This window comes from Kryptolebias marmoratus, linkage group LG2 (assembly GCF_001649575.2).
Source record: "Kryptolebias marmoratus isolate JLee-2015 linkage group LG2, ASM164957v2, whole genome shotgun sequence".
Taxonomy (NCBI): domain Eukaryota; kingdom Metazoa; phylum Chordata; class Actinopteri; order Cyprinodontiformes; family Rivulidae; genus Kryptolebias; species Kryptolebias marmoratus.
The window spans coordinates 16,281,256-16,306,341 of record NC_051431.1 but is presented as its reverse complement, the minus strand read 5'-3'; the positions used below and the strand labels follow the sequence as shown (position 1 = coordinate 16,306,341).

At 37.8% G+C, this 25,086-nt stretch overlaps 2 protein-coding genes across 5 annotated transcripts in view; one reads left to right on the top strand and one right to left on the bottom strand.

The window, feature by feature from the left end:
* Nucleotides 1-526: 526 nt before the first annotated feature.
* LOC108244624 lies at nt 527-9,632 on the bottom strand. The gene is made up of 8 exons (XM_017430988.3): nt 9,558-9,632; nt 5,896-5,921; nt 4,837-4,901; nt 3,643-3,942; nt 2,545-2,835; nt 1,596-1,712; nt 1,428-1,461; nt 527-1,316 (listed from the first exon to the last, which is right to left on the bottom strand). The coding sequence occupies exons 1-8, from the start codon at nt 9,561-9,563 to the stop codon at nt 1,271-1,273; spliced, it is 885 nt and encodes a 294-aa protein (XP_017286477.1). The 5' UTR covers nt 9,564-9,632; the 3' UTR covers nt 527-1,270.
* Nucleotides 9,633-16,724: 7,092 nt separating this feature from the next.
* The window catches only part of LOC108244649 (cytoplasmic dynein 2 heavy chain 1), a 102,151-nt gene continuing 93,789 nt past the window's right edge, over nt 16,725-25,086 (top strand). For all 4 annotated transcript variants that reach the window (XM_017431036.3, XM_017431032.3, XM_017431034.3 and 1 more), the window contains exons 1-13: nt 16,725-16,839; nt 17,421-17,624; nt 17,820-17,993; nt 18,588-18,726; nt 19,458-19,576; nt 19,920-20,064; nt 20,474-20,619; nt 20,798-20,884; nt 21,546-21,680; nt 23,139-23,252; nt 23,335-23,446; nt 24,243-24,367; nt 24,609-24,784. In XM_017431036.3, coding sequence (XP_017286525.1) covers nt 17,442-17,624; nt 17,820-17,993; nt 18,588-18,726; nt 19,458-19,576; nt 19,920-20,064; nt 20,474-20,619; nt 20,798-20,884; nt 21,546-21,680; nt 23,139-23,252; nt 23,335-23,446; nt 24,243-24,367; nt 24,609-24,784 — 1,655 coding nt within the window. In that variant the 5' untranslated portion in view covers nt 16,725-16,839; nt 17,421-17,441. The remainder of the gene's footprint in view (nt 16,840-17,420; nt 17,625-17,819; nt 17,994-18,587; nt 18,727-19,457; nt 19,577-19,919; nt 20,065-20,473; nt 20,620-20,797; nt 20,885-21,545; nt 21,681-23,138; nt 23,253-23,334; nt 23,447-24,242; nt 24,368-24,608; nt 24,785-25,086) is intronic.

Here is a 25,086-nt window from a genome sequence, read left to right as displayed (position 1 = left end):
CATATGGAATTACCTTAAAATATTAAGCTAAAGCTACAAATATAAATTATGAGGTCTGCTTAAGCAAGCTACAACAAAATAAACGTCCAGTTAGTTACTCTGTTCAGAATAACAGTTCAGTCACATAAGATTCAATAATATATAGATATATATATTTTTTATTTTACAGTATCGTGATAAAAGTCAAGTTCTTTTAGCAGGACATATCTTCAGAGACAGATCAAATCGTTTTTGCAGATTTGTATACAGTGTACTTGTACACAGTAAATACAACATGCAGCAGTATGTGCATGCGAAATGTGAGTTTTAGAGAGACAAAATGTCAGAGACAGAAATGCCACAGAAGAGAACTGTTTTCTACATTTTAGGGAAATGAAAGCAGACACGTGGCCTTTTCATTTCTGAGGAAGGAGAGAACACTCAACGTGTTTCTTAAATAGTACAAACAAATTATTATTTCACAATTAAATATTACAAAAGACTCAAGCACACACACCCAAAAATATAAATTATCTTCTATATTATATGTTATAAATTTTGTATGTGTGTATTCTACATGAGAACCCTCCCATAAGAAGATTTGAGGGGAAAAAAAGTAGTTTACGGGTAAATACTGAAGTACACTGAACAGTAACAAAGTGGAGACAAACGGGGACAAATTACCAAAAAAACCTAAACTAAACTAAATGCATCTTTTTTTTTTTGTTAAAACTTTATAATGTTTTTTGTCATCAACTACTTCTAACATTCCAAGCTTTATACACTTTTTTTATGATGAATTTAATTAAAAAAAAAAAAAAAAGATAAGTAGCAGCAGAAACATCCTGTATTTAATGATTAAGCACAGCACTGAGGATACTTTAACAGTAGGTTTCACTCCTCTCCACACTGGTCAGTGTAACAAACATCTGTATTGTCAGTTTCAGTCCTTTCGGTTGGAGGAGCTCTCATGAGGAACTTTTTCCCACCACAAGCCAGCGCTCTTGGCACAAACTGCCGGAGGAGTCGCTCCTTTCCTTGGAAGACCCGGCCTCTGTGAGTGCAGTGACGCATTGTACTTCTCCAATGCAAGTTGAACACTTCCCCGCTCAAAGGTCAAGCGCTGCCGAAATGACGACAGCACACTTTTCTCTGGTGAGTCACGGATGGCGGTGGTCAACTCCGGCTCCCGTGGCGCTGGTAAGTCACTAATGTAGTGTACCTCTGAGGGACGACCGGTTGACGTCCAAGAGTGTAGGAAGTGAAAGCTGTGGTCTGGCTCGTCCATTCCTCATGGTGCCTCTTCCATTCCTTCTCCATTGAGAGCTACAACTTCCCTGAATAAAGCAAAGGAACAAAAGAAGAAAATAAAGTAAATAGCATTATTGGTATAAATATCTATTATAGCGACTGTATTTCAGTGGCAAATTTACCCAGTAAACACTTACGAAAGGTTATCATTGACTGTCGCACTTGCTGCTCCTGCAAGCCAATAACAAGCAGAACTATTATTGTAGTGATTGTTTTTGCACGTCATTGTTCAGTTATTTATCGTGACGAATGTGCAGATAAACATAAAACTTTGTGTGCTCTTGTAAGTATGATTTTTGCCTTACCTCTCTTTCGTTTCTTCATTATTAAGCATAAGAGTGCAATGCCAACAGAAATCCCCAGAATGATTACTACTGCCACTATCACTAGGACATTGTTAGTGGTACGGGGAGGCGGATCACCTTCAGATCAGAACAAACATAAATCAGAATAAGAAACGTGCACAGACGAGAATGAGTTCAAAATAACAGTTTTGTATTGCATCTATGTGTCTTGGAGGAATTTTTGCAGACATTTTTCTTAGGCACAAATTAAGTGGTAATCAACAGAAAACAACAATTATGCTCTTCACAGCGGACGACCTCTGTGACCACAGTGTTTCAGGGACATTTTTGTTGGCTTCGAGACATATGAGAGGGACTTTGGAAAAGAGGAACAGACTGTTTCCACAAACATGTACTTGACTTAATTTTTTTTTTTTTTTTTTTCTTGAAAACCAGTGTTTGCTTTTTTTCTTGACGTTGATTTCCAGGAACCTACATCTACATCTGATCTCTGAAAGCACCAAATATGAGCGTGTGGCTATGTCTGCGTTCTCCTCTCATGACAGCTGAGTTAGTTTTGTCATTGTTTGTTTGTTTGTTTGTTTTGTAGAAATAAAAACTAATGCTCTAAAAAAGAAATTACAAAATTGAAATAACTTAGGGAGGGGGTGGGGGGGGAGGTCTTACTTTATCCACACACCCCTGATCTTTAAAAAAAAAAAATCTTGAGTTTTCTTTTCTAAGAAACCCAAACTAAAATATATTTGGAAAAGTCATTATTTGAAAAGTCATATGTTTTTATTCCATAAAATCGAAATGAACATGCCAAGGGATTTCCATTGGTTATCACACTTCCTAAAACTTGCCCAGTGACTGAAAGCATAAAGCAGTCTTAAGTAAAGGAAGTTTTGTTTCTTTTGTTGTTGTTTTTTTTTGTTTTTTTTTTTTGCTTTTTGAGTTCAGTACTCACAGACTGAGATCACGTCTGAGGTGATGTTCCCCACAGAGCAGCTGACGTTCACCTCACCACTGGAGCAGTTTATGTAGGCAGTGCTGGAGATGTTTAACATCTTGTTGGTTGGACTGGACAGTACTTCACTGTTGTTTGGTTGTTTCCACGTAGGACTGTTGACGTGCGCAGTTTTCCAGGTAATCTTTTGGCTTGGGTACCCGTTGTGAGACGCGCATGTCACGTAGCAGCCCTCCTGGACGTTGTGATTGTCTTTGCATGTCTTTGTGATCGAAGGTTTACCGAAAGGGGCTGTAGGAAAAGAAGACGAAACAAAAAGTCAAAATGATCAGCTCTCTGTTCGCAACATTTAAGGAGAATAAGTCCTGCAACTTGACTTTATTGGGTTCATTAAAATCACTCCATTGAAAATGATGTATGGGTTTCATGTCAGTTAAATCAAAACCGTCACATCCTATTTTCACATAAAAAGTTTAAAATCCCTTTTATTGACATAAATAAAGAACAGGCACTAAAGCCCTTACATATTAGACTTATTAGTTTCATACAGCGGACTGTATTCTACAGTTCTTTGTTTTATTTAAAGTTGGAAATGTTGGCATGAAGTCGTTTAAATGTAAAATTCATTTACTTGAGGCTGGCCTAATGCATACTTGCAAGGAAAGCAACTTGATTCAGTAAAAGCTGTAGTGCATTTCAGTTTGAGTTAGTTAGCAGTATTTAGTTGTTTTATTATCTCATATTAATGCTACAGTGCTGCTAAACCTGCTTATTTTGACTGTTAAAATAAACTAAAAGCATTAGATTCTGGATAAAATAACTGTGTAGTTCAAACAATGCCCAAATTTCATGTGTATAAAAATCAAGTCTTGATATAGTTCCCGAACAATAGAAATTTTTGTAAAATACACTGAAGAAGTCTTTGTCTAAGCTTACTTTTCATAAACTATTTTTAATAAATGCCCAAAAAAACAGCAGAAAAATTACTTCAGATGTATTTAATTGCATATAAATATTAAATTAAAATTTGTTTGGGGAACACCTAACTGCTTAGACATAAAATAACATTTTAAACATCGACTTTCAGAGCATGTGTACCTGTGACCATGAGGTGGAGCTTCACTGAAGTGATGTCTTTGCTGCCGAGGTACCTAAAATGGCACTCATATTCCCCCGCGTTTGAAAGGTTCAGCCCGAACATGTGAATTGCTGTGTGGTTGAGATCCATTATTGTGTTCGGCCATGTGCCTGTTATATTGTTTGAACAGTGATATCCATTGATGAAAGTTTGCCCCTTTTGTAAATACAAAAGGTCCAGCTTCTCGGGGTTACCAACGGGGCAATAAAAGGTCACATTTCCACCAACCACTCCTTCGTAATAATTCCTGGGAGAACTTTCTGGAAAACAAAGCAAGAAAAAGAAAAAGCAGGAGTGAGATTCCAAACGAAAGCTTTAGGTAGAAATGACAACAAAAAGTAAATGATTATCAAGTGGTTCGCTATCATTTAGTGTAAACTCATCCTATTATCGACTTATGTGTGGGGGTGGGAATTTCTAGGGGTTTTTGTTGAATCTTGGGTGACTCAGTTGAATATTTTCAGTTCTCTTAGTGGTTTACGGTTGGCTCTTTTTCTTTTTTCTTTTTCTTTTTCGTTTGGTGAAATTCCTGTGTAGCAGTGTGCTTTTTTATGAGTGTAATCTAAAAGCAAAATATTTTAAATGCTTTGGGGGTGTGGTTTTGATCAGCTGCCTTGCGTGAACAAAATGGTAGGCTTTTATTCCAAACTAATCACACTAACTTTACTTGTCTTCTATTTGTCACTTGGCAGGGGACAAATCTCTTAGAGCTATTTGAGAAAACAGAAATTGTCACTTTGGGAAGATATGCTAACCTTCTTCCTTTAACAGTCAGATAAGAACTGCCGCAGCAGCCTCTGGTAAAAGTGAAACCAGAAAAAAGCAGCTGAGCAGCATATGTGTGTGAGTCATAAAACCAAGTTACGATTACGACATGTGAATCTTTTTTTAGGTTTTGCAAGAAAATAAACATTAATTTAGAAAAAAAAGAAAGTTAACTCTACCGTGTAGAGCAAAAACAAGATAAAAAGATTATTTTTGAAATTCTAAATAGCAGTGCTGAGGAAGTTTTACTTTTCCTGTGATAGGCCTATTCATGTGCAACCAAGCAAAGTGTTGTGACATCACTCGTTCTTATGATCATACTTTGATCAATCAGCGGTATCCATGTGGAACTAAGGCGGTGGATTCACCAAAAGTATAGAACTGCTTACCTGCAACATTAACGGGCTTGGTTACAATAAGAACCAGAACCAGTAGATTAAAAACTCTTGGTTCCCTAGAAACACACAAAAGAAAAAATGGTTAATTTTAGCAGGGTATTGCTTCAGAGTCACATGAACCTAGAAAAAAGTACATACACACAGCGGGGGGAAAGAACTAGTCAGCAAACCCCTGACTTTAAGATTTTCAATCTTATTTAGTCACAGTCTCATTTCTGATTGCATAAAAATAGTGATATTTCTTTTTCTTATTTGACAAATCAAGCCAGAGACAAACACACTGATAAGTGGTGAGTCATATCTTTTGAAGCTTCGTCAAGTTTCAGATGACTAGAGTCTGGTTTTAACCACAGTTAAAACTTTAGCTATCAGATTACTCATGTAGGGAAGAACTTTTTACCTGTCGAGTATAAGAATGCACATCTAACAGTGAAGGGTTCGAATAGGTATTTACATTCTTCCTTTTGCTTTTTCAGGTGTACATGATGCCATGAGGACTGCATGGGGGTGCAGCTGGTTAGCACTGCAACAAGGTCATCGGTTTGACTCCCGGCTGAGGCCTTTCTGTGTGCAGTGTGCAAGTTCCCTCTGTGCATATGGAGGTTTTAAAGATATGGAGCTAAGTTTTGGCAGCTTAGAGTCATCCCCAACTCTGAGCTCTGACAGATCGAGGAAAGATTTTTATTTAAAACTTTTTTTTTTTTTTTTTTAGCAACACAGAGATTTGAAACTCTCGAAAGAAACTGGTTCTTTCATCAGTTTTATAACCTTTTCGGTCATGTTTCATACCACAGGAATAATTCCTGAGATGGTTTGCTTTTGTTTCCTGATAACTGTCAGGTCGGAGTTACAGTAAACCAGCACTGATTACACAGTTTCAGTCTTCAGTATCATTTATGTGTGTTGTGACCACACTTGTTGCTATGGCTACATCTGTCTATCACAAACTTCCTTTAAAAGTATGGAGGAGTAGTCGGGTTGGGCTGTTTCTGTCTGCTGCTGAAACATTAAAAGTCACGTGACATGATGTGAAACGAGAGGGTTACTTACCACAGACTACAAAGCCACCTTGATGCCTGTTGAAAAGACAAAAAGAAGGTAAATATTACAAGAAGATGAACGGATTAAATCTGATTTTGCTGAACAGCAACCTGAGTGAGACAAGCACAGAGTCAAGTTTAGAGTTGAAGGTTTAAAAAAGGTCAGTGGTTCTGTTATTAGGTTGCAGTTGAGACAATCACATTTACACAAGTTACATGTTCGCAGCCTGTATTTAATTAGATTGAGACTTAACATATAAAGACACCGAAAAGTATTTAAACTATCTGCCTTCCCTCTCGTTGTCATCCTGGAGGAAAACCCTGGCTCTTTAACGCCACACTGACACACCCAGGGTGTTTTCTGAGATCAACGAGCTAAAGGAAAGTCCCATCAGCTTTAATAGAGAGTCTTTGTTTATCTTAAGGTGAAAATCTGCAGTGATGAAGGGGAGAGGTTTACCTTCTACTTCTCTTTTTTTTTTTGTCTGTTTTTATAATAACCAAGTTCTGACATTTGAACTGAACTCATAAGTAGTTCCTGTTACTCTGCGGTACACTGTTTTTTTTGTTTAGTTTACTTTACATATTTTCTTGAGCTAGAGTCAATTAGATAACTGTTAGAATCTTTAAGAGGAAATGAGCATTCTTTTTATTTCTTTCCCCTCTCTTTCTATCTCTGTCCTTTCCCAGATACTGCTTTCACCTCTCAGGAAAATCCCAGATAGATAAAAACGTCCTGACTGTTTTTAATTTTTTGGCAAAACAGGATAAATCAGATGGAAAGTGGGAATACTAAACTGCTTGAAAAGTGTCGCGCCCTTTCGAGAATGGTTCCTTGTTCTAAAAATATGCACCTAAAATTCTCCAAATAACAGCGAAATATGACGAATTACCTGCAGCAGAATAAAAACAAAAGAGATGCTGAGTGGAAATGTGACGTCACTCAGAGTCTGAAGTTTTCTTTCTCTGGTCCAAGCAGAAGCTACATCAGAGGGAAATCCCCAAAGCCAAATAATGAATAGTACGAATTAGGTACCAGGAAAAATATTACTTGCTGGACTCTGAATGTTATGATAGATAAACAATAGGCAATAACTCTTTTATACTGCTTTATGACTGTATTGTTGTTGTTGTTTCAATAAAAGTCTGTGTGGACTTTAGTCAACTCGAACATAATATCACTGAATTACTATGACTTTCATTAGCAGTAATATCTACTGAAACTACAGCAGAGAAATGTTAACTCAGATAAGTCAATGAGGACTCAGTTTACAGTGTTAATTACACTACTTTTATTTCTGAAAGCATACTCAGGTTCTTCAGACTGTGTGTAATTTGATAGGGGGATATTACATTACAGATAAAGGTGAGACGACGCTTCAAGTTCTGTGAGTGCAGTAATCTCTTGTATCAGATAGAACTGTCAACAATCAGTCAACTGCATGAAGGGATTTTTTTTTTTTAAGTCTAAAAGCAGCCACATGTTACATTACCCATGGTTGAGAAGATAAACCAACAGGATGCTGTGACACAATATGCTGCTTTGTTTTTTATACAGTAAGTCTGCAGCTCCGAAAGAAGCACGAGGCACGAGGCTTGTCCAGACATAGTCGGTCATTGACTTCACTCCCTGATTCACTGTTTTGTCACTCTGAGAGAGATCACTTCTGGTACTGGAAATGTTTTCTCACAGGATAAAGGTGATAACTCAAAACACATGGGTCTCTTCCTTTCTCTGTGGTGACCCAAACTGGCAGCAGCGTATGCAATCATTATGTACTAGTAATATGTTGTAATTGGATTATTTAATATAATACTGGTCAAACCTTTTGAAGTGGGGTCCGGTGGAAAAGTTCTTAGCAGTAATATCTTACCTGTTGTAAATAACTCTTTGAATTATCTCAGTTTGAAGAAGCTAAGTTCATTTCTGACCAGACTGATGAGCTAACAACTAGTGTGAACAAGCCCAGACAAAAAGTGGATTACTGCTGTCTTAAAACAACTTCAATTTAAAAAAAAAACATTTAAACCACTATTAATTTTGCACTGGGCAGTTCATTACATTACATTTCATGAATATTTGGAAGTGCACATAGTGTTAGCAGCAGCAAGCATAAGTGACTGTAGTGCAGCCCGGGACACTTTGAGCAGTAATGTCATTATGAATACAATAGACTTAAATACTTAATAATGACAGAGTCGATGGAGTCTGTTATGTTTCCTTCACTTGCGGCAAGAAAACAAGTCAGTACAACAGCACAGATTTGTCTGGAAGGGGTGTTCCCTTACAGCTCAATTTTAAGCACAACTAACATCACAACAAGGTTAATAATTGTCTCTCAAACTTTGTTTCACCCCTGTAAACCCAATTATAAAATTGTTGGATGCAGTTAGGAGTAGCTTATCTCCTCTTCAGAGCGTGTACCTCTGGAAACTCCCATCTCCTGCAGCTGTGTAACATCCAGCTCTTTGACTGTTCAGTTTCACTACGTCATAAGTCAATGATGGAGGGTGACAAGCATTCATTTTGCATTGAGGGCCTACCATATAGGTAATTTTAATCACAATTATTAAGCGCCACGTTTGGAGACTGGCATTGTTTTAAGACTGCAAAGATCCTCCAACTTGTCGATCCGGTCAGAATTAAACTCAAACTAAGATAATTCAAAGTAACATCTATGACAGGTAAGGTATTAGTTTTTCAAACCTTTACACGGAACCCCACTAAAATACACCTTTATTACTTTAGACAATAGAATGAAACACTTCTGCAGGATGAAAGTAGCAGCACTGTTTGAAAGTTGTGAGTGAATCTCTATTTTCAGTTTGACTGCTTGTTTACTGTTGCCAGTTTTGGCCACGGCACTCTTGTAAGTAAGATTTTTAATCTCAATGAATTTTTTTTTTTCTTCTGGTAAAATAAAGGGCATAATAATAATTTGTCTTATTCCAGAGTCTGTTAATTGCCTAAATGATCGCACACTCCAAACATTTGCAAGTGAGGTAAGACTGTTCGAAAAGGGAATTCCCGCATGAAGTGGCCAAATTCCCAGAGAGTAAACAACGCACAATAAACTCTCTCGATGTAACCTGGTTTCAGATAAAATGTGCTACATTTAGATTGACTGATTCAACAAGAGTTTCGTATCTACTGAGTGAAACTACAGGTGGTCAAACAAAGCGCAGCAGAGATTTTTGTTGGTTGATACTGATTAAACTAACTGCAGAGATATGACAGGTATGTAGATGCGTCTTCTATTGCTAAACATCTGAAGCTTCACAGCTCATTTTACCCATAAAAAAAGACATATCATTAGTTTTTCTCTTTCTTTTCCTACTTTTAGTCAATTCAGATTGAGCTGTGGTTAAATAATCAATCAATATGTATAAGGCAGCCAGGTCAATAGTTAAAAATAACACAATAAATGCTTTTGCTCACTGCCTTTAGTTACATGATGATACAAACAAAGCAGGCTCTTCCTGTCGAAATGATGTCAGGTCTCATGACGCATTAGGTATTTGTTTGTAATTTGTGCTTTGAACTGAAGCATTTACTTATCTTACATAAACATTACAGGAAACATTAGCCTTTATCATAAATGATCCCACTTACTGTAAGATAGTTCAAAAAGATGTTTTTAGATCAGACCAAACAGAGAAAAATGATCCTACCTTCATGTTGAGCCGCTCTCTGTTGTTCTGTTAAAATGTGAATGACAAAGTAATTCACTTCCTTATGNAGGGAGGGAGGGAGGGAGGGAGGGAGGGGGATGACCTACCAGCCCTCTAAACTGCTTCCTTTTTTTTTTCGAACAAAATGCCATAAAAACATAGAATGGTTCTAGTTTAGGCATAGACAAATATGTATAATAACAGCTATGATTTGGAACCTATTTCACTGGTTGAAACTGAGTTTCAACAAAGCTCCAGTATAACTATCTCTCTTTCTCTCTCTATTTCTCTTTCTGTGTGTGTGTGTTTGTGTCTTAGCCGGTCGGTCGTCGTGCTTGTGTTTTTTGTAATGCGAACTGAATCGTGTTAAATATTACAGCAACGCCCATGTTGAAGCAAAAACAACATTCCACCCACAAAATTCTTCCACTGTGTGTACAGCCCATGTGTTTTGGAAGATGTCATAAAAACCTGTTAATGCTTAATTCTCAAGGAGTGTTCACTGAAGTGAAAAAGGGAAACTGAACAGCAAAGCTGATCTCAGTTTAATGACCTGTTTAACCACCACTACAAGAGGTGTCTTCAAGCATGACTTGATTTGCGTTTGCACCAAGTGAGTGCAGAAAAAAAGTACTGTTCTTCACTCGCTAACCTGACCCTAAACATGACCTGTCATTAGACCAGAATTCGAGTAGACTGAATGTCTTGTGTAAAGACGAAAGTTACATTGTATCAACCTCCCCAACAGTCACAAAATGCTTTGCATGGCCCTTTAAAAGAACAAAACTAAAATCAGCATGGACCATATCAGTGCACCTAAGAAGAACCTTTTTGCATTAAGATTCCATGTCATTAGTCATCTCCTTTTTGTAACTGGGTCCTAGAATTTTGACACACAAGCCACAACCCCCCTCCCATCAATCATACACTATCAGAATACTAAACATCATATCCCTGTTTTCTCCCACTGAAGCCAGCGAGACCCAGTTTATAGGAGCTACCATGTTGGGATTTTTGGGACCTGAGTTTGTGCACTAGGGGTGTGGGGCTTTAAGCGCCACCTACTCTCCCACACATGATCATGGTGGTGCATGACCTTTTTGACTCAAAACAGGTTTACATCAACTCACTGCAACACCAACTTACTACACACAAACTCACTGCACTGTGATGACAGCTCACTACACCAGAAGATGTTGACTCACTGCACGATTATATCTAAGTGTATCATGATGACTCACTGCACTGCTTACCATTGTAGCTAAAACTATTTAGGTAGGGACTGTTACGGCCTCCTGGCCTCGGAAGAAGTGGGGGCAGCCTTTCCTCATGCAGATTTCAGCGTCGCACAGACGATTGGCTGCCTGGGAAGTGTTGGCCTACACCTCCTGTGAAAGTCTATTGGACCAGCTGTGGGACATCAGACCAATCACAGCAGCTGATTAGACACACCTGTGCCTTTAAAAGCCTCTGAGGAACACTCATTCACTGGGCAGCTTTGGACTGAATGTGCAGCTTGCCCCTTGCCGCTCCTTTGTATTTGAAGCCTGTTTAGACTTCGAAATGTGTCTCGTTAAAAGTTAAACATTTTGAAACCTGTAGTGAATGGTAGTTTGGGTGGTGCTTCTCCCCTGTGTTTTTGGGGTACTCAGTTTAGTTTTGAAAGATTTTTATGGTTATTTTGTTTTCAGTAGATGTGTTCAACCTCACTTTTTTAGGAAAGATTTGTTTGGTTTGAGTTGCACCTCCTGTATAAATAAACCTTTTAACTCCTATCTTACCATCTTCACACTCTTTTATGTTACTTCCTCTGACACCAAGCAGAGTTGGGTCGTAACAGGGATATAAATGTCTATATAGGTATACATTGTATATAACCCTAATCACTAACCCTAATATAAATAATCTGAACCTTTTAGTTCCTCAAAAGGCTAAGACGAGCCGGCCACGACACCCCAGTGCTGGTAGCTTTTTGCAGCTGAGTGGTGCGGAGCACCCTCATCTTCTTCATTACCACCTAGTAAAGGAACTGGTTTGCTGCTGACAGGAAGACGCTGCAGAGGGCGGAGAACACTGCTCAGAACATCACTCGTAGCAACCGATCTTTCATTGAGGATATCTACATCAGCAGGTACAGAAGCAGTGTAGCCTCATTATGGGGGACCCCACGCACCATGTTTCTGTTCTGTTCTGCAGAGCATCAAGGCCAAAACAAGTATGGAGACAATTTCCTGCCAAAATGTTGTAAACAAATAAAACATGGCTGTTTCGTATGAGAGAAGAGATCATTTTATACTCGAGGACAATTTGTAAAATATGTATTATTTGAGTGCAATATGTTTTATTTGTTTGCAAATGAAACATTTTATTTATTTATTTTGTCAGGAAATTAACTCTATAAACAAGCCTCATACATAGCTTCTAGAGGCTATCACACTTGTTAACTCCTTGCCTCAGTGAACTTATTTGGAACAAGCTATATCTCTATTTCCACTGTATTTTAAATTATAATCATATTTTGGAATAATTGTTGTTAATTCTTCTGGTCTAAAAGTAAAACTATTGTCTTGTTTTCATTCCATTCCATTCATTCTATCCTCTTCCGCTTATCCGGGGTCGGGTCGCGGGGGTAGCAGCCTAAGCAGGGAGACCCAGACTTCCCTCTCCCCAGCCACTTGGTCCAGCTCCTCCGGGGGAATCCCAAGGCGTTCCCAGGCCAGCCGAGAAACATAGCCCTTCCAGCGTGTCCTGGGTCTTCCCCTGGGCCTCCTCCCGGTGGGACGTGCCCGGAATACCTTATTTTCCATAGTTGTTAATCACAGTAGTTCCCTTGTGGATGGCCCCTAATTCTGACCAAATTGACGAGTTAATGACTCATCCAAGCAGGACTAAGACAAAAGTGACAGAAGTGCCATTTTAGAACAAGTCCAATCTCAAAACCTTTATATCTTTTCATGCAAATTCCATTTTAATAAACCTCTACATTGCCATATATTTTGGATTATACATTGATTGTCGCGGAAATGTTATGATATTCCTGCTTGAATAGCAGGAATATCAGGCTGCACTGGAATTGCTACAGCCAGCTGCAAAATAAAACAACCATAAAATAAAATAAAAAACTCATTGAGATTAAAACCAAGGAATATCTATTCATGTCAGATAAAACACTTACAACCTGATGAAAAGTGTGGAAAACAGGGGAATACCTTGGGTGGCCACATGATGACTTCATGTTAACCTTCTGCCTTGCATGGTTTTAATATTTAAAAGAGCATGTTTTGGTCACCCAGATTCAGCTTGGTAAGAACCTCTTTCTTATGCATGCATGTAAAAGAAAAACATCACCATAATTTAGAACTGGCATAAACGTAGCAGCAACAAGATACTTTCTTGTTTTGGAAAGAAAGGCCGGACCTAATTCTAAAATCAAAGCCTAGTTTTAACCTGAGACTTCTAACCACATATATATGTGGTGCAATATGTGGTGCAAAGGAGAGTGCCTCATAAAAAATAAAACTCAAGTATTTATACTCAGAAACCTGTTCTACAGGAGTGCCTTGAAATGTTATAACTGCTTGGAAATCAGATGCCTTAGCCTTTAAACTTAAACTTTCACTTTATGGCACAAAGACCACCTTTTGAACTACTTGTGGCACATACATGATTGATTTACAGGCTGTAAAAATTTACCAAGAGCCCTTTTTTCTCTTTTTTTCTGTCTCAACCACCATTAGTGACTGCTTCACTTTACCAGCAAGGAGCACTTCTCTGACTTTCACATCACACACGTTTCCTCATAGTGGAGGGGAATCTTCCAGTGATGGTAAGTCCTTGAACTGTAGGGTGTTTTGAGACTGAGTGGGCGTGAAGGTGTCATAGATTCTCCGAAGTGCTACTATTTCATCTAAGAATTCAGTGTTTGACATTTTACTTGAACTCGGTGGGGTGAAGCTTTAAAGAATTCCCACAACTGGGTTGTTCTTAGTAAATGTGCCATCAAACTACACTGCTTTACGTTCACATCTTTCTCTTTGGTCTTTTGTTTTCATATTTTAAATAAACGTCTTTTCACTTCTGTTTTTCAATATGCAGCTTTGTCTCAAATGGGAAGTATGGTGATGCTCAATTTTCACTGCTGCTGTTGTTATTATTATGAATTCCTGCCACAAGAGCCTCTCAAACGAACATGCTGACCTCATGTTAACCTTCTGCCTCGGTAATGCCTTGTTGTCAGTGTTATCTTTGTAATCCTGAATTACCAGATGGAAAGGGGTTGACCTATGGGGAAAACAGGGGAATGCCTTGGGCTGGTCAACACTTTCTCATAGGGACAGTCAGCTCCTGACACTTCTTTGGAAAACCTCCCATGGCCAATATCCTTTAAGTTTGTGTGGAAATAATAGAAGAAAGGAGAAAATGAGCAACAAAGATTCTGGGATTTCTGGGATTTTCCATGAATAAAAAAATATATATATATTAAAAGCCTAGTATTCCTTGAACTGCCTTTCATGGCAGAGTTTTAGACTCAGATCATTTTATGTTGAGAAATGACTGAGTAGTTTATAGCAAAATTTTAAACATAGATCTTGTGCAGTCTTTTGGGGATCAGCTTCAGCTACTGCCACACCAAATTTTAGATCAATGTTCAAGAGACTGACTGAGTTAGAACCATTTTTGTGTTTTTGATGGTCAGCTGGCTGTGGCAGCCATTTTGAATCAGGTTGACTCCAAATGTTAATCATCTGTAGGTGTACACCCAATCATTACTTCCTCCCAGCTTGTCTAAAAATCATTCAGTGGTCCATGAGATATTTGGGCCTTTTGCCTTTAATTAAATACATATACCTTTTCACATGTATGACTGATAATCTGTAGAACAGTTTGCATGTGGGAGGACAGGTTCTGAGATTACACATATTGTCCTAATGAAAAAAAAATCAGTTCTCATAATAAAGGGGGATTTTAGGACTCATTTTAATTTGAATAATAGCAGTGATCTCTGCAGCAATTTCCTGTTTGTGGTGCCCCCATGAACTGAAGGAAGTGTTCAGTGTAAGTGGATCTTGAAACAAGAAGCACCAGTCTGGTAAAACTCTTGGCATTTGTTTACACTCCAGACAAGTATTTGCATTCAGTCTTGGGTTGGGTAGACTCCTTTAACAGCGTGTCAGAGTAGTGTTAACCACTATATCACTAGAGGCCCTGCACCAAATCTCAAGATCAATCCAATGAGATTTGGAACAGTTCTAACAATTTAATGAGAGAAATGAAGCAATTTTGTTTATTGTGAAACCTCTTTAATGTTATACTTCACTAGTCGTCTGTAAAACAGAAAAACTACTGTAAAGCTACTTAGCTAAAACTGATATATTTAACAGCTTAGCATTGCTTGAAGGAATGAATATCGCCCACCACCTTTCATGGCAGAGATTTAGACTAACTAGATCATCTCATGTTGAGTAGTGACAAAGTTGTAGTGGTCCAACCACAAAAATAACGTTCTGAGCAATCTCATGTAATATTGTGAAATGTGTTAGCACTTAGAGTGTGAATGAATGACTCTCAGCTACTTCCACTTCAAATTTTAGCTCAATATCTGTAAAACTGACTCTTTTAAAACCATTTTTGTGTTGGCTAAGGTCAATTTGCTGTGGCAAATTGGTTGGCTCCAAAGGTTAATCAATTGTAGATGTAAATCTATTGATTATTGTCTGAAGGTTTCATTAAAATCCAACCAGTGGTTTGTAGGATATTTTGCTTAACCGACAAATAGGTATGACTCAAACAATTAATGCTAAAGTTTTAAACATAGAAATCATGCAACGAGTAGCACTTGGAGTATGTGATGTGAATGACTCTCAGCTACAAACACGACAGATTTTAACACAGTATCTGTAAAATTGATAGATTTATAGACATTTTTGTGTTTTATAATGTCTGTTGGCTGTGGCAGCCATTGTAAATTAGGTTGGCTTCAAAAGGTAATCAGTTCTAGAAGTCCTACCAGTACTACATTCCTGGAAGTTACATTAAAATTTATTCATTGGTTCATGAGATATTTTGCTAATTGACAGCTCGAGTCGACTCCAAATAGTTAACAGCAAAACTTTAAACAAACATCCTGTGCAATCTGTTAGCACTCGAAATATGTGTGGATCACAGTCTTAGCTACTATCACACCAAGGTTTAGGTAAAATTCACAGAGGTATCATTGATTTCAAAAGTTAGGAAACTGAAACATACGTTCAATTATTATATTTTGAGAAATATTTTTTAAATAATTCATCCAGTGGTTTATAAGGTATTTTGGTAACAGATGCATGAACATGCACACACTCACACATGGGCAAAAACTTTATCAATGTCCAGTAAGTTTTTGACATGACAAGACCCCTCAGAGTTAAAGTGTCAGTGTCAAAGTATTTCGTATAAATGTTGGTCAGTTAAATTTTGCACATTGTTACAGAGCCCTTCAAGTGTTTGTAGTTACATGTTGTGTTTTGTGTGCACTTCATTAACAACAACAAAAAAAAAGTCACCAATCAGGATTCCACGTGCTTGTGAAACTCAACATGTTACTACTTGACTTTAGTCAAAACAATATTCCCTTATCTGCTCTGGTCTTTTATTGCCACTTTCTGTCCAAAATCCTTCTAAAAAAACAACCAAAATCCACACATTTTTAAACCAGATAACCAGGGTAGATCATAAAATACAGTATTTATTTATTTATTTTATATGTGTGACTATATGTACTATATGTATGTATATGTGTGTGTGTGTGTGTGTGTGTGTGTGTGTGTGTGTGTGTGTGTGTATGTTGGGATATGACTTCTTTTTCATCTCCTCAATCCTCACTTTTACCTTCTCACACTGTCTGGTATCAATAAGTAATTTCATACTGACATCAAAAACACCCTTACCATCTACTTTCAGTTCATGGTTTCAGGCGATGTGAAACAGATGCTTTCAAAACAACAACAACCTGAACTTCATTCAGAGTAAACATAGCAACAAAATCATACATTTATATTGATAATATTATTCTAATATGTCCCTTTAAACTGCGCGCTCGGTTTACGTAAACGGAGTAAGTATATTGCGTAGGATTTATACCAGAATTCCGTGAAATAGCGATGTGGTACAACGTGACATAGTTGCTGCCTAGCAACCACGCTAGCGTAAGAAAGCTCAGTAGCGGGCATCGTTTCTACATCTTCATTTCATGTATTAAGTTATGAAAAGTTGTAGAGGAGACGCAACATTTGATAGTAAAAAGGTAAGAAGCCAACATTAGCGTGCTGTTCGTGTTAGCCTGCCCGCTGCTACACTGAATAATAATTTACAAGAGAATGGCTAACGTTAGCTAGCGAGCTAATGCTATTCACTCAGGTTTACTGCACCATAAATTAATGCTGCAAAGATTATTAAACCCCTATGTGCAAACAGATACAGCTGCTTAAATAACGATTCATGATATGAGAAGCTATTGTTGTTTCGGCGCTAATATTTGGGTTGTAGCTTGTAATTTACTATAGATATCAACCTTGATTGTCCAGTAAAACTTCAGCAACCTGACAAGTTTGAGCATGGTTGCAAACCAAAGACGTAAACAATCGTCTAGTGTAAACATTTATGTTTATTAAAGGTGTACGGATTTTAAAAGTTATATAGATGGATGGAGAATTAAAGGGAAATAATTAAAGCCCTCTACCTCCAACAGAGAGCTAATCCTGGTTGAGAGAATGAAAAAGAAATGTATTCTTGAAATTGTTTTCTACAAGATTTAGTGTTAACGGTATTTTATCTGCTACTGCCTCAATGTATACTTTTCTTTCCTCATGCTTTTTTCACTATTAGTGCTTAACATTGAGCTAAAAGATGCCCCACGGTTTGGAGGATGCTCGCAAGAAGTTTATCCTGACCACAGCTGGAAACTTCTATGGCATAAAACCTTCATCATCCCTGGCTGACAGCCCGGAGCTGAATAACTTCTTAGATGATGGAAATGAATTTGTCCTGCTTTTCATCAGAAATGACAACAACCTTCACTTGTCAAACAAGGTAATGTAAAAAACTGAAAATGTCAAAATAAATAAGTACTTGCTTGGCGGCAACGTTGTCTAGTTGTGGTGCAACTATGTCACGTTGTACCACATCGCTATTTCACGGAATTCTGGTATAAATCCTACGCAATATACTTACTCCGTTTACGTAAACCGAGTTTTGCCCATTTTATTTAATTCTTATCGTTCACAGACCGAAGCTTTGGGAGACAGTAAAGAGAAGGTGCTGGTGTTCTTCAAACTGCATCCCACAGTGATCACAGAAGATAACCTGCATCAAAGCCTCCTGGTGTCGTCCATGCTGGAGTCTCCCGTCAGCACGCTCTATCAGGCTGTCAGGCAGGTTTTTGCACCTGTGCTGCTACAGGTGAGCTCATCTGCATGCACAGTATGTACAAATTTTATACTTAAACGAAAGTAGCATTTCTTGAAGGAATACATAATGCCCCCTGCCTTGCGTACCAAAGTTAAAGCAAAGATGTCATGTGCTCGAAATATGTGTTGTGAATGTTTCTCAGCTGCTACCACACCAAATTTTAGCTCTGTCATGTTTGTAGTTGCTAAGGTCAATTAGCTATGGCGACATCTTGAATTAGGGTTGACTACAAAAGTTGATCAGTGCAGTGATTACTTGTAGACAGTTTCAGTGAAATGCATTCTCTGGTTTATGCCATATTTCAGTGGCAGGTGATAAAATGCTGTAATATCAGATATTAGGAAAATTCTTGACCTCGCAGAAGAAAATCCTCAGCAAATTTGAAGGCATTAAACTTTATACTGGAATGTAGTTTAAATCATTTCACATTGTAGGTGGTATAAAAATATCTTTTTGACCTTTTATAAGAAAAGATAAAGGTCTTCAAAGTAAATTATTGTGAGTAACTTTGCTGAAGCATTTGCTTTGCAATGTTAGAGCTGAGAACTATATCCTTTTGTCTAATGCAACATTTTATCCTTTAAGGATGAGCGCTGGCGCTCAGTTTTTGACCCTAAGCTGGCCAGCCTGCTGACTGAATTGGAAGTGGGCCTGGGCTCTGTGGTTCGCCATTCTGGAGCCCAACCTTCTGCTAAGAGAGGACGCTTAGAAGACGATGTTCTGGGTATGTCCATGTTTTCCCTGTGAATAGAAGAAAGTACTTTGGGCAGGCTGATGGGGCCTCCAGGGTGGTCACTGAAACAATACTTTGATTTTTAGCAAAAATAAAGTCATAAATGTCAGTTGTATGCTATTTTTCTGAACCCTATTTTTATGTAATAACTACTAAAATATATTGTAATCAAAAGAAAGTAAGAGTTTCTCTAAATGATTTGGAAGGATCTGGAGTATTACAACAACAGGCATTACAACTGTAGTAAGTCATTTGAGCTGAAATGTTAGATTTCAAACAGCTTGTCTCAGGGTGTTACAGCAAAAGAAGAGAAGAGGGAGCTAACTAACTTCTTAGCTTTATATTCATTATGGAGATATTTTCTACTTTATTAACCTAAATGCAGCCAATAAAACTTCACATTTATACTTGGATTATGGCAAGCTGATTTCTCTCATCTTGTAAATGCAAAAAAAAAAAACAAAAAAACATTTATTAACCTCATGACAAATTAATAAATGATCACAATAAAACAATAAAACAGCTTTTTAAAAAAGCAGATTACGCTTAATCACACTTAAGAAGTATAAATATATATGTCAGATTTGCTGCTGTGAAAATCTCTAATTGGACGTCTTGAAGAAAATATACAAACACATATAATGGAGGTCAGTTCAATGTAACAATAAGCAGTTTGCATTAGGATTTACACATATTGTTGCATTTTGTGACCCTTTCCGCAGGTATCTTAACTCCTAGTGATGAGTTCCAGTTCTGGGCGGATCTGTCTGAGTCTGCAGAGAAGAGCAGAGTGAGAGAAAGAGCAACATATTTCTCTGAGCAGTTCAAACCTATACAGAAGGTATGTATACACTGTAATTTGATCAATATTTTAGTACAAAAATGTATTTGCATTTACCACATATTGATTTTGTACCCAGTCTGGCTACTGTGTAAATGACAATTCTTCAGAAGAGGATTCTAATTGATAGGATGGTCAAACAGAACCATTTATAGTTTGGTACAATTAAAAATTTTAAGCTTGATAATTTTATATGAGTTGTCTTCCAGCAACTGTATTTAAAACACTAAATCATTAGTAATTGCACTAGAAGCTGATATTTTACATTGCTTTTAATGAAGAGAGAGAAAACTGAGCATGAGTAACACAGAAAACTGCATGTGTGTGTTTGTGTTTCTGCCAGGAGTTTAGTGGTCTCGATGGCTTGTCCATGTCAGATGTTGTGGATCTGGTGGAACAGAGCAAAGACACTCTGGATGATGTTTGGAGGCAGACAGATTTTGACCCTTATCCAGAGACAAGAATGATCCGACTCATGGATGTCGTAGGTGGGCGTCTCTCTCTCTCTCTCTCTCTCCCCCCAAGATGTTTGTGAACCAAAACCAGGAAATGAGAATAAATATTTGCTGATGCTGTTTTTAAGCTGGAGCACATTTTAATGCTTCTATATTAAGTCTAGCTGACTACTCAGTTGCAGATGAAAAGAATTGAAACTGACTTTGTTTCTCTGGAACTGCTCAGTGGACAGTACATACTTTCCATGTCGATCATTGGTTGTCAGTATTTCATGGTTCTTTAAAAAAGTATTATTGTAAATGTTAAGCCCAACATGTGGTTTGTCCATGTTAGAGAAGCATGTTGTGAGTTTTTCTGTACATTTTCTCTGTATGCTCCATGTACACCTGTATAGAGTAATTATGAATCTGCTTTTTTTTTTTTTTTTGCTGCATATGCAAGGTGGGGCCTTGGGAAGGTATGTCCAGAAGAAGCTGAGCGGCATTAAGATTTTTGAGGAACCGTTTGCGCTGGTGAGAGAAAACCTTCGAACAGCAGTCTCCATCTGTGAGCAGTGGGTGATGGCCTGTGAGCATCTTACTGGACAGGTATGAGAGGAGGCAAAACAGGAGGAGAAAGAGGCACCATTCAGTTTTGTGTTTGCTGAAAAGTCTACCATAAAACAGAACTTGACAAAAACAATTGTTCATCGTAAAAATAAATAAATAAATAAACCCACAAGATTGCAAATCAGTGCTAATTGCTGAACTATATTATCTCCCTCAGGTGTGGAAAAGACATGCTCCACATCCCTGGACGGGAAACGCGCACTGTCCACAGACACTTCACTCCCTCACAAAAAGACTCAATGAGGTAACATAAAGTTCTGACCTGGTCCGAATTCAGGAGTACCAAAACTTTTTGGAACAGCAACTTTATCTAAGAACACATACAGTATTCATGTTTTTGGTTGCATTTCTTGTTGTGGAACAATGGGCACAAAACAATGCAGTGGATAAAATTAGATTTGTTTAAAGTACTTCAAGGTTTGTAGAATTTCTGAAGCCACAACAGGAGATATATAAAAGCTATTTTAGTTTGTATTTTGCTCTGACCGATCAGCCTTTTATGATATTATTTGTGGTCAAATGCGAACCATGAGATGAGGTTTAGTGCTCCTAATAGCTGTTTGTGTTCATTACAGTATTTGTTACCTTACTGTCACTAGCTAGATGACTTTTTAAAATGGGCTATCTTGATCTGGATTCATCTTACTAGGGTACAGATGCTTCTTTCCTCCTTTTAAATGAAATGTATCATTTCCTTTTTTAGAAAAATATTTGCAGTGTTTGCATTTTCCATTGCAGTTTGATTCTTATTGGGAAAGTATATTATTCTTAAAAACATCTTAAATTTTATCATTCCAGATTATTAAAAAAAAAAACATAATGTACTGTGAAACCAAAAATCTGCCATGGTATGCAAATGAAGTATTGAATAGTGTGAACACACTCTCCCTGTTTGCCTTTACCAGGTGGTGACTCTCCGTATGGTTCATGAGAAACTGCTGTGTTTGCTGCCAGGAGGAAAGCAGCAGGCTCTGACTTCAGCTCGTGTGTTTGAACCTTTTTCTGGACTCAACGCTGTGCACTACAACCCTTACACTGAGGTTCGTTTTAAAGAACACAATGTATGCTACTCTATCAAATGTAAAGTCCTGGAGCCCTGGAAGGTGATTGATAACCCCCCATGCCCATGTAAAAATGTTATGCATGCCAGAGTTTCATACACCATGTTTTGGATTGTCTCTAAAATTTAACGTGAACATGAGAATGCGCAGGTTCATGCACTTGTGCTTCTCAGGTTTCTCTCAGTGCTGAATTTCCAAGCTCAGTCCTTTTTGGCAGAAGTCTTCAAAACTTATTCAGATCAAAAGTGTTGTTTATGTAAAAAAAAAACTATGCAAGTTCATACACAATTAGGCTGACAATTTATGATGATTACATTTAACGTTAGAAAGGCCCAAACCCATCTGCCATTACTTTGGGTCAGGGATAAAACCAGATGCAAACAGGGCCAGAGATGTCCAAGAATCTCAACAGACTCATAAGTCAGTCATCATCCTTGGCCAATAAATCAGTGCGGTTTCTTTTATCTATTATTTATGAAGTAGTTACCATCATGTTTACACAATCATTTTATTGGCCACAGCTAATTACATTCACCTTATCAACTTCATCATGCATCTTCCACAAGATCAATTATGCATGATAATTGATTTATTTAACATGTCTTCCACCATCTGTGAGGCTTTTTCTTTTTGGAGACATAGCCCTGTGTGCTTCATTTCCCTTTCGTCATTAAAACCTCTGCGTCTCTGCGCCCTAATATTTCCACATTGCCTGAATTACTGGTGTCTGTGGTTGGGGTCTGTTTAAAGAAGACGTCAACTTTGCGACATGATGTCCAGTAGGTTTTCTGTGCACACGATAAGACAAATATTGTGGTATTGTGCCTGCCAGCATTTGCCCCCATGTTTAAGGGAAGTGTGCGTTCTCATCTGGCAATACAATGTGTCTTCACAAGCATCCTGAATGCTAACACTTGGGTTCTGATTTCACTTCCCCATTCTCTATGCAAACGAACCCAGCCTACGTCACACAAGTAACGCTGTTTTGTGCTGATACATCAGGACAGACAGGTTGGACGTCAATATGTAAAGCAGGGCCTGTGGTGGAAAATATTCTTTTGGCCGGATTTCAAAAAACAGACTTTCAAAACAATTGACCTTATCCAGAACAGAAAGTAACCACCAGAAGGTGAGACGTGCATCATAAGCATGTGTCACCATCAGTGTTTGTGGAAATACTGCCTCTGACAGAAGGAACAACTGAAGATCCTTCACTTTCTGGATTATAGGATTTTAGATTTGTCAATAATGACAAATATGTACACCTAACACTTACAGACCACCTTAGCTGTAAAATAACCTCCTCCTAAAGGAATTTTGAAAGCACTGTTTTGTCATTTTTAACTTTATTTTTAACTTTATTTTAACTCTGTCCTTCTTTATGCTGCTCATGCCGCAAAATAAGTAACTTTTTAAAAAATTTTTTGCATTTTTAAGCCTCTTTGGAGAGCAGCAGTGGCTCAGTTTGAACGTGTGATAGCTCCATCGGAGCAGGAGGTTGCTGGCAGGCTGAAGAGCTACATTGCTGATGTGCAGGACAACCCACAACAGGTAGTGAAGCACACCTTCTCAGTTCAGATTGTGAAATACTGAGGACTGACGAAAGAGCTTAACCTATGTGCTTGTTACGTAGCTGTTGCAGGTTTTTCAGAAACACAAGGAGTTGATCAGACGTCCCACAATCAGCAAAGAGCTGCAGTCGGAAAGAGAAACACTACTGGCCAGACTTCTAGACTACAACAAAGGTGTATTTATACAGTACAGTTTTGTTTCTAAGCACTTATTGCGTGTACATGTCAGAGCAAAAAAGAAAATGAAGAAAAAAAAAAGGATTAAACCAAATTGGTGCTTTGGGTTCATATACTGTACATAATATATATTTGCCTCATTGAAGAATGCTACTTGGACCTCTGACCAGAACCTGGAAGTTGAACCTGAATGGGACCAGCTTCTCAATCGGCTGGTTCCAGTACAAGTTATAAGTCCTGCCCCCTCTATGTAATTCAATAGGATATTGCTGTTGTTAAAAATAAAAACACATCTCAGATAATCTTTTTCAGGTGTTGACTCCTGTTAATTTAGGTAGTTCTTACAATGCTGCTATATGTTCAAATATGACTTTTTTTCTGATACATTTAGCTGTAAGTATTTATTTCATGCTGAACAGAAAGCCCTTCATCACTAGACTGCAGAGTCTGGTTCTAAAAATTTAACATGGCAGCTTCCTTAAAACAGAAATTTGAAATGTTTTCATTAAAAGAAAAAAAAAGTAGACGTGTCAGACATGACACATCTGTGTGTCAGCTCCACAGTCGTGGGGTAAATATTATCTTTCCTACTGTTAATCCTAGCTTTATTTAGAAATGATTTTGTTCAAACAGTTCCAGTAAATGCCTCTACAAAACAGCAATGTATCCACTCAGTCATAATGACTGACCGTTATTACAATGCCTGTAGTTGTTATGTAATATGCATTGCATGAAAAATGTGTGACTCGTTAACTTGTTGTTCTATGAAGTTTTATATATATATTTTTTTTAGGCCTGAAGAATGACTTTGAGAACCGTTGCCATGGAGACCCCGGTGACAAGTCTGGCCCACTGACTGGCAGAAACCTCCCTGAGGTGGTGAACAAAATAGTTTGGGTGCGACATCTCTTACACAAGGTAACTGAGTGTTAGTCCCTGTTATATGTTTAGGTGTAGCATCAATTTGCTTGTCTGTTGTGGACTTTATGTTTTAGAGAATAAACTTTTTTTTTTTTGCTAATTAGCGAGATGGTGTTGACATGACAACATCTGATCACACCACTGTGACTTTCTTACTGATATTACAAATGTAACATAATTCATCTGACAATGAAAAAAAGTCTCTCCCTTTTTTAATCTGCTTGCATTGTCACCCCAGGTGGAAGATTCTGTTCGCATAGCTGAAGCTTTGCTTTCAGACCTGTCTGGGTTCAAAGGTTTCCTGCATTTCTGCGATGACCTGCTGGAAATTCTGAGGGCGTACGAACAGGAGCAGTTTGAAGATTGGTCAAGAGATATCTTGTCTGGATTGGCTGACCCAAAGTCAGGGATCAGGTAAGAAGTACTACAATCTCTGACTTTTGCTTTGTTGTTTTGATGAACAACTTGTCAGCTAACGAGATATATGTTTCTGTATTGTTCTCTCTATTCTGTTGGCATCTACTGCTGAATAGTGCCTTATTAAAAAAGAACTAGACTAATAAAACTTGGTATAATAATAATATTAATATTAATATTATAATATTATAGGTTTACAAATAGATGAAATATAGAGCTACAGTAGTTTCCCTTTTAACAGCTGATGAGCTTCTCATCTAACAAAGCAGTCAACTGTTATTCAAAAACCACAGACTTTG

Coding starts and splice junctions, on each gene's coding strand:
- LOC108244624 (XM_017430988.3), bottom strand. Junction 4,902..5,895: donor AGGTGGCTTTGTAGTCTGTG/GTAAGTAACCCT, acceptor GTGTGTTTCTAG/GGAACCAAGAGTTTTTAATC. Junction 2,836..3,642: donor GCTCCACCTCATGGTCACAG/GTACACATGCTC, acceptor CTTTTCCTACAG/CCCCTTTCGGTAAACCTTCG.